The sequence below is a fragment of the Strongylocentrotus purpuratus genome, unplaced genomic scaffold (assembly GCF_000002235.5).
Source record: "Strongylocentrotus purpuratus isolate Spur 01 unplaced genomic scaffold, Spur_5.0 spur5_scaffold_14, whole genome shotgun sequence".
Lineage (NCBI taxonomy): Eukaryota > Metazoa > Echinodermata > Echinoidea > Camarodonta > Strongylocentrotidae > Strongylocentrotus > Strongylocentrotus purpuratus.
The window spans coordinates 16,509,000-16,526,343 of record NW_022145599.1 but is presented as its reverse complement, the minus strand read 5'-3'; the positions used below and the strand labels follow the sequence as shown (position 1 = coordinate 16,526,343).

The 17,344-nt window shown below is 39.3% G+C and overlaps 1 protein-coding gene across 1 annotated transcript; it reads left to right on the top strand.

The window, feature by feature from the left end:
* Positions 1-6,614: 6,614 nt before the first annotated feature.
* Positions 6,615-13,141, top strand: LOC115923506. Its single transcript, XM_030984314.1, has 4 exons — positions 6,615-9,398; positions 9,896-10,210; positions 11,359-11,448; positions 12,489-13,141. The coding sequence occupies exons 1-4, from the start codon at positions 7,145-7,147 to the stop codon at positions 12,623-12,625; spliced, it is 2,796 nt and encodes a 931-aa protein (XP_030840174.1). The 5' UTR covers positions 6,615-7,144; the 3' UTR covers positions 12,626-13,141.
* The last annotated feature ends 4,203 nt before the right edge of the window (positions 13,142-17,344 follow it).

The following is a 17,344-nucleotide window of genomic DNA, read 5'->3' as shown; positions in this document are numbered from 1 at the left end:
CCCCCCCCCCCCCCCCCCCCCCCCCCCCCCCCCCCCCCCCCCCCCCCCCCCCCCCCCCCCCCCCCCCCCGCTGAAAAAAATTAACGACTGATAGAATCTACTTAGTTAGACTAGACCTATGTCTAGACTATGATAGAATTTTAAATTACTGGAAGTCCACCTGAGTCCGCGTTGCCCTAACCCTAACGCTAGGACAGAAATACTGGACGAAATAGCTTTAACATTAATGGATACAACATTAAATATTACATAACACATTGTGTTATTCTTCAAGTTCAACATCCAAAAAATCAAATAAATTATTATCAAGTTCTTTTCTCATGTTTTAGTAGGGGGTATAAATATGGAACTCTTGTCTGGGTCAGAATTCGACCATCATGTCATGAATTGACCGCGCTTGTTGCGTGTGTACATGTATGTGTCTATGAGCGCCGCTCAGCGGCTATGTACAGCGCTCATGCATTGGCTGTTCTGGGCAAAAATCCGGCCCGCACTGTTCGGATGCCATATGGTTTGGGAACTGGGGAGTAGCGGCAAGAGAGAAGGGGGAAATAATTTGTAACCCTTGAGAGCGGCAACCGGCCCGGCCTGGCCGGAGCGGCCCTCATTAAAAAATTGGCTCTGAAAAAGGGGGTCTTTGTAGCGGCACATACCCGTGTCACCAATATATGCGAGTACATTGGGATTTATCAATCGAATCATGTATTTTGGAGGTGGAAAACTTTCAATTGACGTCAAAGAATTTGAAATTAGGTATTACATAAAGGTAATAATTGAGTTCAAACCCATATAAATTATCATTTGTTCATTTTGGGGGATTTTGTATCATATAGTAATGGGTGACATTCATGGATTTTGAATGCCAATATGCCAGGCGCGGTAAAAAAAAAAATTGTTGCCAATTTGAATGAAATGTAAAAATCCATGTCAAAATTATTAATTGTCACTGTGTGTCAAAATAGAATAGTCAAAGTGGATGATTGATATGATCAGTCTTGCTTCGATATTTAATATAATATCTTGTGCATCTTTCTGGTCTTAGCGGTAATTTTGACATTGGAATCATTGCAAGGTCAAACTTTTTTGTTTTGCATTGTTGTGGGTCAACCTAGATACACGCACCCGCTATTGCTTGCACCTACATGTACAAAGCATGAAGCTTAATTCCTATTCACTGTCGAAGCCTATGTAACGACCCCGGTCCCGGCTTGTACATTTCGATAGCAACCGCTCAAACAAATGCTTAACGCAGGGCAATCAAGTGCTGTTGGATTATATGCGAATGTGTACTGTGCGCGTGCGTGGCCACGCACTGCGCATTCCAACTTCGACAGCGAATATAGAACCATATGTCAAAAAATGCTGATTACAACGATTTACCCTAGACCTCTATAACAAAACAAATTTCTGTTTATTTGTGTTGTTGGCATAGGGTTCTGCGTTGAACTGCTCGCGAAACACCCAACGATGAACATGCAGTATCTGCAGAAACTTTGCATGCTTTTTGGGTTGTCAAAATAATTTTCCTGATTTTTTCATTGGATTGTAGACCATGCAAGACTGGATCTATGACAATTCCATTGAGAAACAAAAATAAGACAGGGAAAATTAAGTTCTAGAGGAAGCTTTGTAGGTGCACCGCTATCGCAAGAGATAGCGGGTGCGTGTATCTACATTGTAGGGTCAAACAGTCTTTTTTAACACAATTTTTCTGACACAATATGAAAAATATGTACATGTTTTTATTTTCCTGCAGCAACTACTTGCCCAAGAAGACGAGCGATGTGAGGAGTCGCGGTTGCAGGGCTAGGGCTTTTTTTTTCAAGCATCAAGATCAAGGAAAGAGTCACTGGTAAGTTTCACTGGGTATTCAAAATTTTGTATCCAAGACCAATTCGAGAGATCGACAAGAGCTGTAAGATATTCTCCGATAGCGGCGCTATATTACTTTGGTTGTGCTGCCTACTTCCAGGACAGGCACGAGTGAATAGCTTTCCTATTGAAATCAGCCAAAATCATGATGCGTCATTATAACGAACGGTTCTAAAACGCTATCGAAAAGTGATTTAAACATTGATTTAAATCAGTTTAAATAAGTGTTTTTGTGAGTATGGGGTTCCGTTGCGGATGAAATGATCAAATTAGCCGGCAAAAATTGAATTCTGTAGGATTTCGGCGTAAAAGACCGGAAGTAGGTAGCACAACCTGAAGCTGGACCCGCTGAGCCAACAGCGCACGTCAACCAATCAGAAACAAGCATTTAATTCATTTAATTTAACGCCCTCTAGCGGCCAAATAGTTATTGTCAATCCCCCAATTTCATCATTCCCAATTAGGCCACTTGTGGTGATGGTGACATACACTAAAATAGATAATGGACCCCTTTTTGGAACTTGATACTTCCCTTACTGGAATGTAATCCCTTCTTCCATAGCGGTGTAACCCTACTAAATTTGATGAATACCATCTGTAGTTTTTCCTATTAAATGCTGTTATAATTCTTGGTTTATATAGGCCTTGTCTTCATTTTCTATTTTTCTCTAACCCTTTTAGACATGCTGACCAGAAGAAGACATTGTGGTGTTGGAAAACCCAACCCCCTTGAGGTAGCAGCACAATACACAGAGAAAGAAAAGGACCCTCCTCACTTCATTGTCAAGCTGTTTGAGAACAAAGGTAAGCAACATCATTTTTTAATTCATAATTAAGTTTCATGGGGCTGCTACAAGTTTAGGTCGTATACTGTCCAACAATATTTGATTGATGTCACAGCAGAAACATAACTTAACAACATAATTTGCATATTTTGCACATTCATTTCAACTCAAGTTCTTTTGTTTTATGCCTCCGACATGAAGTGGTGCCGGAGGCATTCTGTTTTTAGGTTATCCGTCTGTCCGTCCATATTTCTTCTTACCACGATAACATAAAGGGATGTACATGTATACCTGGTGTTCTAGAAGGCGCTGTTCGATGGCATGTTGTGCGCCGCCAATTTTATCCCGAAGATTGACCAGGCATATTTACATACATCATTTTTTTACTGTTTGGAACATGGCATTGTGTAAACACCGGTATGATCGAATAACATATATTGGTGTCAATGGCAACTCACACCGTCTGTCCGAGTACACATTGTCAAGATATTCTGACAAAATTAATTGTACTGATCAAATTGGCACTGTGATTTTTGGAAACATATAAATTCCTGCCATTTCCATCTCAACATAAAAGAAATAGAATAGTGAATCTGGCATAAGAAAATCAGACACACTTCCTGGATACTTTTTGTAATCCTTACTTCCTCAAACTCTACAATGTACAGAACCTGCAAACCCAACTCTTGGAGGGTGTCCAAAATGAAAACAGTGAGAAACAAAACAAATTGAGTTGAGCTGGACATCCTTATTTACTACATATAGAGTATATAGGGACAATGTCTAGATGTGCGCCTGAAAGTAAATTGCACGAAATAAATTGCAAATCAATATTTTGTTGAAGATGACTTTCAGCTGTGACGTCAACAATCAACTATCGTTGTTTAGAGGTACCATAATGTTGGTGTAATGATGTCTTACTGTAATTTTCTTACAGGAAGAGGGATAGTGGCACAAAGAGACATCTCAAAAGGGGAGTTTTTGTTGGAGTACCCAGGCCAACTTATATCTGCCCAAGAAGGCAACCAACGTGAGGAGGAGGAATCATCTGGTTTTCGTTTTTTTTTTAAGCATCAAGGACAAAGCTACTGGTAAGTTTGCACGTTTTATTCCTATTAGGAGATTATGAAACGGGCACTGTCCATCCGTATGTGTACTACCTATTACTTTTGGATGGTTCGTCCTATCATTACCAAATTTGAATGGTAGATGCATTAGCTAGGGAGGCCTATACATTTTAGTGTGGTCAAAGGTCACTCAGACTTTGTGTACAAAATGTTAAATTTGTACATAAGATGTTAAATCTACATATTACTTTTGGATGGTTCATCCCATCCTCACTAAAGCTGGATTTGGGGGTCATGCGGTCAAAGGTCATAGGGCAATAAATAGCTTGTGGTCGTGTTATCTCAAGAACCGATTGACGGATTCTCACCAAACTTGGCCCATGTATGTACCTTAAGGGGCCAATGATGAACTAATTCGATTTTTGGTTATGAGGTATTGTATTGTATTGTATTGTATGGTTTATTGAGATAAAAATCATTGGACATGCAGCTAAAAGCTGAAATTGTTCAATACAGAGGTCAAAGGTCACAGGGCTCATTATATATGCAATAAGAGCTTGTGATCACGTTATGTAATTGGGCTTAATATGTAAATCGCGCAATAGTGGAGGCATCATTTTCGACTGCGCGCAGTCGAACATCCATCTAGTTGAATGACATACAATATTGTACACTTTTCTTTGGAATACAGTCTTGATGCAACTGATGAGTGTGCTTTTGGGGATAGACTCGGCCGCCTCGTGAATCATGGACAAGGGAGGGAGGAGAACGCCCGAATGAAGATACTAGATATGAAGTCACATCCACACATGTGGATAATTGCTACAAAGAACATATCTAAAGGGACCGAAGTTCTGTACAATTATGGAGTTCGAGAACTGCCGTGGAAGAAAAAGGTAAAATTAATTTTGATAAATTTAGAGTATGATGGAAATTACAAGATTATTATCAGATGTGATAAAAGTCAAATTTTACCTTTTCATGTTTTTGCTTGTAACCCATGATAGACAAAGCAATACAAGTCATGTATGTGAGATTCAATTCTTTACCTCTGTACATTACCCATAATACTAAAAATTGCCCATGTGATATAGCTAAACTGATTACATTTTGGACAAGTTTCTACTCATTATTTGGCTTTATTCATCTAATTTCTAATTATTTTTCCCCTCAGCATTTCAGAGGACAAGTTCAAAGGGAAGAAGAAGAAGGAGAGACACAAGTCCACCAACAGGAAAGAGGGACTCTAGGACAACAACAAGAAGGAGAGATGCAGGTTCACCAGCAAGAAGGACAGACACAAGGACATGAACAAGAAAGAGGGACTCTAGGGCACCAACAAGGAGAAGACATACATGTCCACCAACAAGGAGAGACACAGGTCCACCAACAAGGAGAGACAGAGGACCACCAACAAGAACGAGGAACACAAATCCACCAACAAGGAGGAGATACACATGTCCACCAACAAGAAGGAGAGACAGAGGGCCACCTACATGAAAGAGAGACTCTAGGACACCAACAAGAAGGAGAGATGGAGGTCCACCAACAAGAAGGAGAGACAGAGGGCCACCTACATGAAAGAGAGACTCTAGGACACCAACAAGAAGGAGAGATGGAGGTCCACCAACAAGAAGGAGAGACAGAGGGCCACCTACATGAAAGAGAGACTCTAGGACACCAACAAGAAGGAGAGATGGAGGTCCACCAACAAGAAGGAGAGACAGATGGCCACCTACATGAAAGAGAGACTCTAGGACACCAACAAGAAGGAGAGATGGAGGTCCACCAACAAGAAGGAGAGACAGAGGGCCACCTACATGAAAGAGAGACTCTAGGACACCAACAAGAAGGAGAGATGGAGGTCCACCAACAAGAAGGAGAGACAGAGGGCCACCTACATGAAAGAGAGACTCTAGGACACCAACAAGAAGGAGAGATGGAGGTCCACCAACAAGAAGGAGAGACAGAGGGCCACCTACATGAAAGAGAGACTCTAGGACACCAACAAGAAGGAGAGATGGAGGTCCACCAACAAGAAGGAGAGACAGAGGGCCACCTACATGAAAGAGAGACTCTAGGACACCAACAAGAAGGAGAGATGGAGGTCCACCAACAAGAAGGAGAGACAGAGGGCCACCTACATGAAAGAGAGACTCTAGGACACCAACAAGAAGGAGAGATGGAGGTCCACCAACAAGAAGGAGAGACAGAGGGCCACCTACATGAAAGAGAGACTCTAGGACACCAACAAGGAGGAGAGATGGAGGTCCACCAACAAGAAGGAGAGACAGAGGGCCACCTACATGAAAGAGAAACTCTAGGACACCAACAAGAAGGAGAGATGGAGGTCCACCAACAAGAAGGAGAGACAGAGGGCCACCTACATGAAAGAGAGACTCTAGGACACCAACAAGAAGGAGAGATGGAGGTCCACCAACAAGAAGGAGAGACAGAGGGCCACCTACATGAAAGAGAGACTCTAGGACACCAACAAGAAGGAGAGATGGAGGTCCACCAACAAGAAGGAGAGACAGAGGGCCACCTACATGAAAGAGAGACTCTAGGACACCAACAAGAAGGAGAGATGGAGGTCCACCAACAAGAAGGAGAGACAGAGGGCCACCTACATGAAAGAGAGACTCTAGGACACCAACAAGAAGGAGAGATGGAGGTCCACCAACAAGAAGGAGAGACAGAGGGCCACCTACATGAAAGAGAGACTCTAGGACACCAACAAGAAGGAGAGATGGAGGTCCACCAACAAGAAGGAGAGACAGAGGGCCACCTACATGAAAGAGAGACTCTAGGACACAACAAGAAGGAGAGATGGAGGTCCACCAACAAGAAGGAGAGACAGAGGGCCACCTACATGAAAGAGAGACTCTAGGACACCAACAAGGAGAAGACATACATATATACCAACGAGGAAAGACACAGGTCCACCAACAAGAAGGAGAGACTCTAGGACACCAACAAGGAGGAGATACACATGTCCACCAAAAAGGAGTGACAGAGGACCACCAACAAGAAAGAGGAACACAAATCCATCAACAAGGAGAGACACAAGTCCACCAAAAAGGAGTGACAGAGGACCACCAACAAGAAAGAGGAACACAAATCCACCAACAAGGGGAGACACAAGTCCATCAACAAGAAAGAGAGACTCTAGGACACCAACAAGGAGGAGATACACATGTCCACCAACAAGGAGAGACACATGTCCACCAACAAGGAGGAGATACACATGTCCACCAGCAAGAAGGAGAGACAGAGGGCCACCAACATGAAAGAGAGACACAAGTCAACCAACAAGAGATAGGGACTCTAGGGCATCAACAAGAAAGAGGAACACAAATCCACCAGCACAGGGAGACACAACAAGAAAGAGGGACTCTAGGACACCAACAAGAAGGAGAGATGCAGATTAATCAGCAAGAAGGACAGACACAAGGACACGAACAAGAAAGAGGGACTATAGGACACCAACAAGGAGGAGACATACATTTCCACCAACAAGAAGGAGAGACACAGGTCCACCAACAAGAAAGAGGGACTCCAGGACTCCAACAAGGAGAGACACAAGGACACCAACCAGTCGAAGGAGAGTTCAAAGGATTAGAACAATCTGAGCATCCACAAAACTGTGTATCTCCATCAAGTTGTTCCTCAGATGAGGAAGAGCAGTACACACGCCCAAGAAGGTTCATCTACCCTAACCTATCTAAATCATCAAGTGAACTCCAAAATCATTTTGACAGTGATGAATCTGACCTTGATCCAACATATCGACCAGAGGAGGGTAGCAACGAGGAATACAGCAGTGATGATGAGGCAACTCTTGAGATTCATCCAAGAAATGTTCAAGTGCGCAAGAGACCATCTTCTGTTATATCTACACCAGATGAAAAACCTCTAAAGATTTATAAACAGTGCCTTCCAGGATCATTTTCAGGGCCAGAATTGCCACATCAGAAAACCAATGATAATATGGAAACGACACACAAACACGAGGACAAGAAAACAAGGTACAAGAAGCCATCAAGGCCATGCCCTTTCTGCAACAAAGCTTGTGGTGAAAAGCTCTCGAGACACATTTGTTTGGTACATAAGGATAAGGAGCAGGTGAAATCTGCCATGCAGCTGCCAAAGCGGGAGAGAGACAAGGTGTTCTCAAAGTTCAGGAAGGAAGGCATATACCAAGTAAATAGAGAACGTATGAAAGATGACAACCCCATTTATGAAAGAGAAAAGTTACCAAAATCAGGGAATGATGACAACCTTAAAATGTGCAGTAACTGCAAGGGCTTTTACAGCTCACATTTCTTCTGGCATCACAGGAAAGTTTGCCAAGGTGATATATGCACTCCATCTGAAGGAGTACCAGTAAACCTCATGGAAGGGAAAGATCCAGTGTATCAAAAACACCCAGACTTTGTCACTGACATACTTAGTAGATTCCAGAATGATGACGTTGGGAATACGTGTAGAACGGACAAAGTGATAGTTAATGTTGGACATCGACTGTGGACTAAACACAGATCCAAAAAAGACAAGAAACTTGAAGTAAGAAAATCAGTTATGGCTGATATGAGAAGACTTGCCACCTTATACACTGAGTTTAAGAAGAAACACGAGGTTCATGGGACTGCAGATCTCACAATGGGACATGCTGGAGACATGTTCAGTAGAGAGCACTTCGAATCTTTGACAGAGGCAATCCAGACGCTCACTTATGATGAAACTGAAGGCAAACTAAAGCCAGGACTGAAACTCTGCTTGTACTTTGTGCTGAAAAAAGCTAGCAAAATCACTAAAGCTAGTTTTCTTGTATCCAGGCTAGATGAAGATGCATCTGAGATTGACAAGTTCGTAGAGATTCTTGACTTGAACCAGAATTTGATTTTTGGGGATGCACACTACGAAATCCAAAAGAATCGCCAAGTGCGTTTGAGGAAGCCTGCAGAGCTCCCGCTTGAGGCTGACATTGAAGCATTGAAGACATACACTCAAAAGAAAGTCACAGAAATCATCTCTGATGAGTTCCTGGTTTGGGATTCTCACACATTTGTAGAGTTACGAGATCTGACTTGCTCGCGATTGACATTGTGGAATGCAAGGCGTGGTGGAGAACCCAGCAGGCTTACAACCGAAGAATGGAGAGATGCAGAAGAGGGTGTATGGATGCAGAAAGACAAGATTCATGAAGTTAAAAATCCAGCCCATCAGGAACTTTTATCTCAGCTCAAGATATGCTACCAGACTGGGAAGGGCACTAATCGCTTGGTTCCAGTCCTGTTCCCAAGAGACACTGTGAAACCTGTGCAACTTCTATGTGATCAGGAAATCCGGCATACAGCAGGAATAAGACCTGATAATAAGTACATATTCGCTTGTACTCAAATGTCTCATGACCATGTTGGAGGGTGGCATGCTCTAAAGAATGTCTCAGACAACATCAGCCTTTCGTCCAACGTTACGGTGAATGCCACCAAGAACAGGCACAGAGTGTCTACAATTTACGCATCCCTCGACTTGCCTGATGCTGACTTGGAACTATTTTACCGGCATATGGGACACTCCTCTACAATCAATCAAACAATCTACCAGACCCCACTTGCCATCCAAGAAATCACCCGAGTAGGGAGTCATCTCCATCATATAGATATAGGAGGTAGGTAAACATTTATACAAATTTTGCATTGGTTCAATGTACCATATTATATGTACAGCAAATTTATGATTATCTCGAGTTCAGATTTATAACAGCGAGGCAGTAGTAATAGAAATAAGAGCTGATATAATTTTGAATTGGGATAGCATATAGGATAATAACATCGAGCAACAAAACAACCAGTAAATGATACACCCAATTGTACATTTATATGAAAACAATTGCAAAATATTGATGGAAAAAACTTGCACCATTTCATATTCCCAAATCTGAAGCAAACCTAACGCAGAAAACAAAAATGTTCATCAAGTGATATTTACTATTTATTTATTTCATAAACTCTTTGTGTTTGGTATATATTTATTTTGTATTTGTTTGATTGCACTATTACAAATTTGTTAATTTGTTTATGCTCTCTCTCTCTTATATTGACTGTTGTTATATCGTGTATGCAAATTATTGATGTTCGCATTTTATATGTCTTTCCCTTCCCATAGGAATGAGGGCACGCAAAGAATCTGAAGCGTCTGATGACGATGGCTGCTCAAGTGCACCAGCGACCTCAAAGGATGGCTGCTCTACAGCACGGGTGAACTCTAAACATGACGACTCAACTCTAACGGTGACCTCTGAGGATGGCAGCTCAACTACACCAGCGACCTCAAAGGATGGCTGCTCTACAGCACGGGTGAACTCTGAGCATGGCAACTCAACTCTAACAGTGACCTCTGAGGATGGCAGCTCAACTACACCAGCGACCTCAAAGGATGGCTGCTCTACTGCAACATTGACCTCTGGGGATAGGTCTTCAGGTAATATGAAAGCGAAGTGTTTTTTTTTTTGCACATTGTTGCTTTGATATTAAACAGGGAGTTGTTCCCATTAACTCTGCAGTTCAACTATCACATGTGCTGAATTCATAGTTTTATTGTATTGTTGAGAATCATAGGCATGAGTTCAAAACTTGGTTCTTGTAGAATGAATCAGTTCATAAAGGTTTCAGCATATGATACAATGGAGATTCATGAAGAAAAAAAAAAGTAGTAGATTCATGCATTTATATAACAAATATTGGTGTAAAACTAATTGGATCTGCTCAGGAACGCAACACTGTATGGGAAAAGTTTATAGCTGACCATAATGAGAAGTTTTCCCAGCAACCATTGTAAATACTGAAAGATTGTGTGATATGGATACAATTTGAATCTAGCAACTGCGAGAGTAATGGTTAAGGTGTATTTGGCCTAGACATTTAAAAGTTGGAGGGACACATGGGCTCTAACTACCTGTGCGCATGCATACAGCTTGTTGATTGATTTATTCCATATTTTTTAGCCCATGTGAGCAGAATGCTCAAGTGAGATTTTGCCATCCGTTTTGTTTGAAGGGGGTATACTGGAATCAGCGTGCAGTCGGTTGGGCGGTCGCGCGGTCGGTCGAATCTTGTGTCGTGAACTACTTCCTCAGTTTTTGAACAATTCTAGTGAAATTTGGCACAAATGTTTGCCTTGGGGTGTTGATGAGCAGACACACTATAGGCCCCTGTGCAAATTTACAAACTTTTTTTTCCCCCTTGGGGCACTATGGGGAGGTTGCGAAATTCAGGTGAGCATCTAGTCTACTGGGCTCTTTTTGAGTATTTTTTATTTTATTTTTGCCACATCATATGAGATGGGGATTTGAGGTTTGCAAAACATTAATCACCCTGTTTAAATTACAGTATCTTTTGCCCATAAATAAATTGGTACATGTAGGTGTCCCGATGCTGTGGTTATGTTTCATGAGATAAAGCAAATTCAGGGGAGGGTAGTCATGCAAGCTGCAACCGGAGTGTTGTGCGTTTTAAAGTATTTTTCTTCTTTTCAAACATCTTTCATAGATGTAGGCACAACATGTGACAAACTGTGAAACATGTCTGAAGCGTAGAAGTATATAAGGCTTATATGTTATGTCATTACAGCCCGAAGGTACAACCGCTGGTCAAAGCAGGGAAGCAAGCAGTGCAAGCAGTATTTCTCTGCAGCAATCAAACAAGGGGAACCATTACCAGGTAAGCTTCTTTGTGTTTATGTTTAAGTGCATCTTTAGGCAAAGGGTTGAGAAAAGTTGTAATTTTGTTGTCATTTTAAAGGGCAGGAAACTGGTATAGCATGTATTAGAAGTGTGCATATAATTTATATAAAAATCAGAATATTGTGTTCCAAGAAACTAAGTTCCAGGGATCCCCAGCTTTCAGTTTTGGTAGCTTCCATTTACTAGTTTCAAGGTCTAGTCATTATTATACCCCTGCCAAACGAAGTATATAGGAATCAGCGTGTTGGCAGAAGTTGATGACAGTGGCAGAAAGTGCATTGCCATGGTAATGGCATATTATGACAAACAAAGGGGGGGGGGATCTTGCGTCGCGAACTACTCCTTCAGTTTTGAACAATTACGTGATAACTCAAGTATGACTTGATGGAATATCATCAAACTTTGAGTAGGACTTGGCAATTAATAAATTTGATTTTGAGTGACACTGCAATAGCTGGGGGGGGGGGGAGGGGTTATTCCCCCATCCATCAGATGTTCTTCGTTTACGCGATAATTTGAGTATGACTTGATTGATGTCATTAAACTTGGTGAGATGGTCATGTAGGACATGACAAGTAACTCAGGACTCATTTGATTTCCCCACCCCCATCTCGGACCTCGGCCATATATCAATGTGTGGCATGTGTGTATACATGGATTATTTGTTTTACAAAAATGCATAGTCAAATTTATTGTTATTCCTATTTGATTATGCACATATGCAACTTTTTTTCCAGGAGTTCTACTTTTTTTCTTCAGTTTCCAGCATTTATGGAGAAAGTGCACTTAATTGACATTAATTGGCTTTTCATGTACTCTGAAAGATAGCTTAGTCAAATTAATAATAAGTATTGAAATTTCATATGAGTTGATAGTGCAAATATGCAAATTTGTTCAATATAATGCAGTGCGTGAGAGGGCAGAGGCATACCAGTCGACTAGTTCCTATTTAATAACCTAAGATAGTATCGATGATGACAAAGGATTTAGAATGTATTGTTCTTATTTCATACCCAGGGAGGAAGGCCTGCACCACTTTCCTGCAAAGACATCAAATCACCATGGAATGGCAGGCGGTAAGAAATAAGGTGATGAACGAAAGGAATAAAGCAAAGAAAAACTTTGATGACAGAGAGAGGAGCTTCCTAAACTAATAATATTAGTTGGGTCAGATCATATGGTCTGATTAACATCTTTTGTTGCCTTTTTTGGCACAATACATGTACCTTCACCTGTATATTCCAGTAGGTATGTGGCTTCTAAATGAATATTCATGAAAGAGCTTGCACAAGGACTCATCCTCGTTTTGTTTCAGTGTCAAGCCTGGTCCTTTATCTGCACATGCGCAACCTGTAACTTGCTCTAATTTGTGATAGAGCTGAATTGATGAAAGTCTAATATGGTGGGCAAAGAGGTCAGTTGAAACATTGGTGTAATGATGATTAATGAGCCTGAATGAAGTTAGTTTATTTCGGTTTTCCCTGCCATTGACTTAGTGTATGTATTAAAGAAAGTGCTAAATGGTTATATAGTGGACATTTTGTAACCTGGATGTATGCAAGTTAAATGAATATTAAAGGTAATACAAAGTTTTGGGAATATTTCACTAGGGTCGGAGAATAACGTTTAAATTTTCATTATCATTGTAAAACCTTGTGTACGAAAAACCGCCTCTGAATAAATTGGGCTCTAAAACGCTTTGGATTTCGAGATATTCTAATACGAAATTTATCGGTGCTCCCGATAAATTTCAAATAGCGCCTACGGTCATATAACGGTAGCTGCGACCATGAAAATCTCGGAATATGCAGTTCTGATATTAGGTTTCCAAAAGAATAGTCAAGAAACATTGCTTTAAAGCTAAAGTAATATCAATCCGGAGAGGGCGCTATACAACATAAAGAGTTTATTATCTACAATTTCATCACTTTAGACTCGATTACAACAGCGACAACGATCATTGTGTTTTGTTGGATCGTATATATGCTTCCAATATGTACATTTGAACAAAATTCATGACCCCATACCAAAACTTTGTATTACCTTTAAATTTAATTCAGGATCAAATGAAGATGACATGTATCTAATTAATGATGTAATGATGAATACTGCTTTCAGTGCATGATGAAGGTTTGGACATTAGAAATGATTGGTTGCACACTGTACAGTGAAGTGTAGTTATGCAGTCAAACTTCAAGTTCAATTCAAGTTTATTAGAGTGAACTACATATTATTAGACAAAGGGTATTTATAGTACTTGATAATGATGTCAGTTTGAGCACAATCCCTTTTCGAAGTGTTTTTGAAGAGCATCAACTTGATTCCACAAGCACAGATATTACAAAGACACTTAGATGTCATTTTACTATCTAATCTTGCATATATATGGATTGCACGTTTGCATCTAGTTGAACTTTTGTTATTGTTATTCCTGTTATTGGAATATTTTACAGCATTGCCTTTTATATGGTGTACATATTTGGCTACATCAGTGTTCTTTGTGACAAGAGTAAATAATGCTAATTTGCTCATTTAGTGCTATAATAATTACATGTGTTAATGTTTTTATTCATGAGAAATGTAGGAAAAGTATAACGATTACATTCTGACCCACTAGGTTGTAGTGTTGCATAACATTGGGCACTGTCCCTATTCATCCCAGAATAGACATCGAAATATGAAAATGACTACATCGGGATTAATTTCAGAACCGAAGATCTCCACATGTATGTTCTTTCTTTTGCTTTCATTTGTGAGGACCCAGACCAAAAATGAGATGACTTCCTTTACTAGATTCAAAAGATACAGGCAAAGTTTTGACCACATCTTAATTTTACACCTTTTTTGAGAAGCTCTGTTTTCGTTCATGCACGAGTGGTTATTCATTGGTTCATGTCAAGTTAGTCATGGTTGGGTAGAGTATGTATGTTCCAATTATATGTAGAATTTCAAGGTTAAGCATTATTAGTTTTATAAATATTTTAGAAATATAAAACTACTACTGCTACTACTACTACTACTTCTACTACTACTACTACTACTACTACTACTACTACTACTACTACTACTACTACTACTAGTCTTGTATTACTACAACTACTACTAGTAGTACTACAGTACTACTACTGCTGCTGCCACTGCTGCTACTACTGCTACTACTACTACTACTACTACTACTACTACTACTACTACTACTACTACATTGGAACCTCTTTATAACGAGGTGCTTGGGACCATGAAAATTACCTAATGTTATATCAGGTTTCTCATTATATCAGTGTAAAAAACCAAAGAAATATAAAGAGCTGGGACCAGCAAAATTACCTCGTTATAAGAGGATTTTGTTATATCCGATATCGTTATAACGAGGTTCCACTGTACTACTACTACTACTGCTACTGCTGCTACTACTACTACCACTACTACTACTACTACTACTACTACTACCACTACCAAGGAGGTTTACTACCAAAACCACCACCACACTACTTTGTTCTGTCTCTCTCCCCTTCCTCCCTCCCTTTCCCTATTTCCAATTTTCTGTCTCTTTCTTGCCATTTCTTTATTTTCTTGCCTGATGATGTGATACACTGAAATATTTTCTTGTATTGTCTGTGCAATTTAAATTGTTTCTTTAATATTCAATGTGACTATTAATTTAATATTTTGCATTGAGATCTCTCCCATTTATATAATATATGTATTCTACTTCATGCTTATTTATAATTTTGAGCATGTGCCCAATTTTTATTGCTTGATTTTAGACTTGCTCAATTAATCCATGGTTTACCTTTGTAATAAATTCCTTGCTAATAAAATAACTAAATAGTTCCCGCGTTTTGTTTTTGCTTTTGAATGTGACCTTTTGTGGATGACCAGTTGAAGATGTGAATGCATATTTTGATTGAGTTTGTGTCCATATACACATGTCTGTGAGATTCGTTGTGTCTGGTTCGTTTTGTTTGGCTTGTGCTAAACGGTCGGGTCGCGTTCGGGTTCCTTTTTGAAAGTTAGCATATGGTGTCTTCACATGCAAGATTCTTTTTCCTTTTCATATTTTTCTTATAGTATACAAATCCATTCATATGACATTGATAATGATATTATGATTTATAAAGAGGATAGTTATAATTATGATAATGGGGATGAAGATGGTAAAAACTGTTGCGCACCTGTTGCGCCCTGGATCCGCCACTGCATGTCATATCGAGTATTAACAAAAACAAAGGACATGTGCGAATATACCTCCACACAAGAAAAAAATGATAAAAAAAACATTAATAATAACATAGACAAAATAATCGATAAACTTGTACTTCAAGGAGACACAAATATGTCTCCATTGAGTGGGTGTTTCCTAGAAGTAATGCATGTCTTCAAAGACCCAGGAAGTTTCCAGTTTGTGGAATTAAATCAAATAACAATAATAATAATGATGATGATAATATTTCTATAGATCTGACATTTGGGAGACATTTTGGTGTTATTATACCTACTTATAGGAGACACCCACATGAAGGAGACATTTTCGTGTTAATAAACAAGAATTTATAACAATGTTAATAGAAATGATAATAATGATAATAGTTATTATAATTATAACGATAATAGTAATTTAATATAGACTAAGCCTATGTGCAATCCTTATAACCCTTTAGGCTTGTATGAAGACTAATAGTATGTTCAAAAATCTATAAAGCAAAACATACATTTTAATTATGTTACATTTATATATATATATACATATATGTGTGCATGCTCAGTATCACTATCATTAGGAGACATGTCTCCCAATAGTATGAGAAAGACAAAATGTCTCCCTTTTGTTGCTCAGATAGTAATGAAACGTAAAGGAGACATAAATTACGACGGTATATCTTTTACCGAAAAAGTGTGTCTTTGAGGGTAAAAAGTAATTAAGTAATTGAAAGACTCTGGTTTGAAGATCTTTTCTGCGAAATAAAAACGAAAGTTTGTATGCTTGTTTTAACTTTATGGTACCATTTTGCTACTGTCTCCAAAATATTGATTTTTATCACATGTCTTCCGTATGTGCAATCCATAGTTATATATATATATATATATATATATATATATACATTCACAAAAGTGCACCATTTCCATGCTAATAATAGAAAAAGTCTTTATTTCACATCAAACTAATGTGGAACATAGAGAGGCAATCATCTTGTTTATCCACAAAAAGAGCATCAAATCCATTCAAGTTTCAAATGACAGCCTCTTCCTTCTCTGGTATAACTCTTTGGAAAATCGACCAATTTACCTTCTATTTTCTTTTGTTTCTAATTGCACCATATTTATATTTAGTAAATAAATTTCTATGAATTTGTTTAAAGGCAATAATGACGCATCACAAGTACTCATAATATATATATATATATATATATATATATTGGTACAATATTGGTATATAGTTTCAGTTTTATTTTTCATCTCCAACAGAACAGTAATTTTGACAAGAAATCAGATATACTATTCAACATTCAATAATATAATACATTTTACATGGTTTAAAAGCATACACAAATATCCAGTAAAATCATCTCCAACAATGTAACTATGCCATTTAGTGGCGGTGTCATTAAAGTTACACATTCTGCACAATAGAGCCATCTTTTTTTAAATAGTTGAAAAATGAAAGAGCGTAAAATGTTTATGCTTTGCATGATGATAGTAATGATAATGGCTATTTTTATAGCACATTTATCAACCAGGCAAGGCACTTAAACATCACCCTGCCTCTAGCCGGGCTGTCAATTTCGGTGCTCACAGCCTTCAAGGAATGTTCCTTCCTTCCTGTAACCATTTGGCACCAGGGTGATGTCTGACCAAAGTCTAAAAGTGGAAAATCA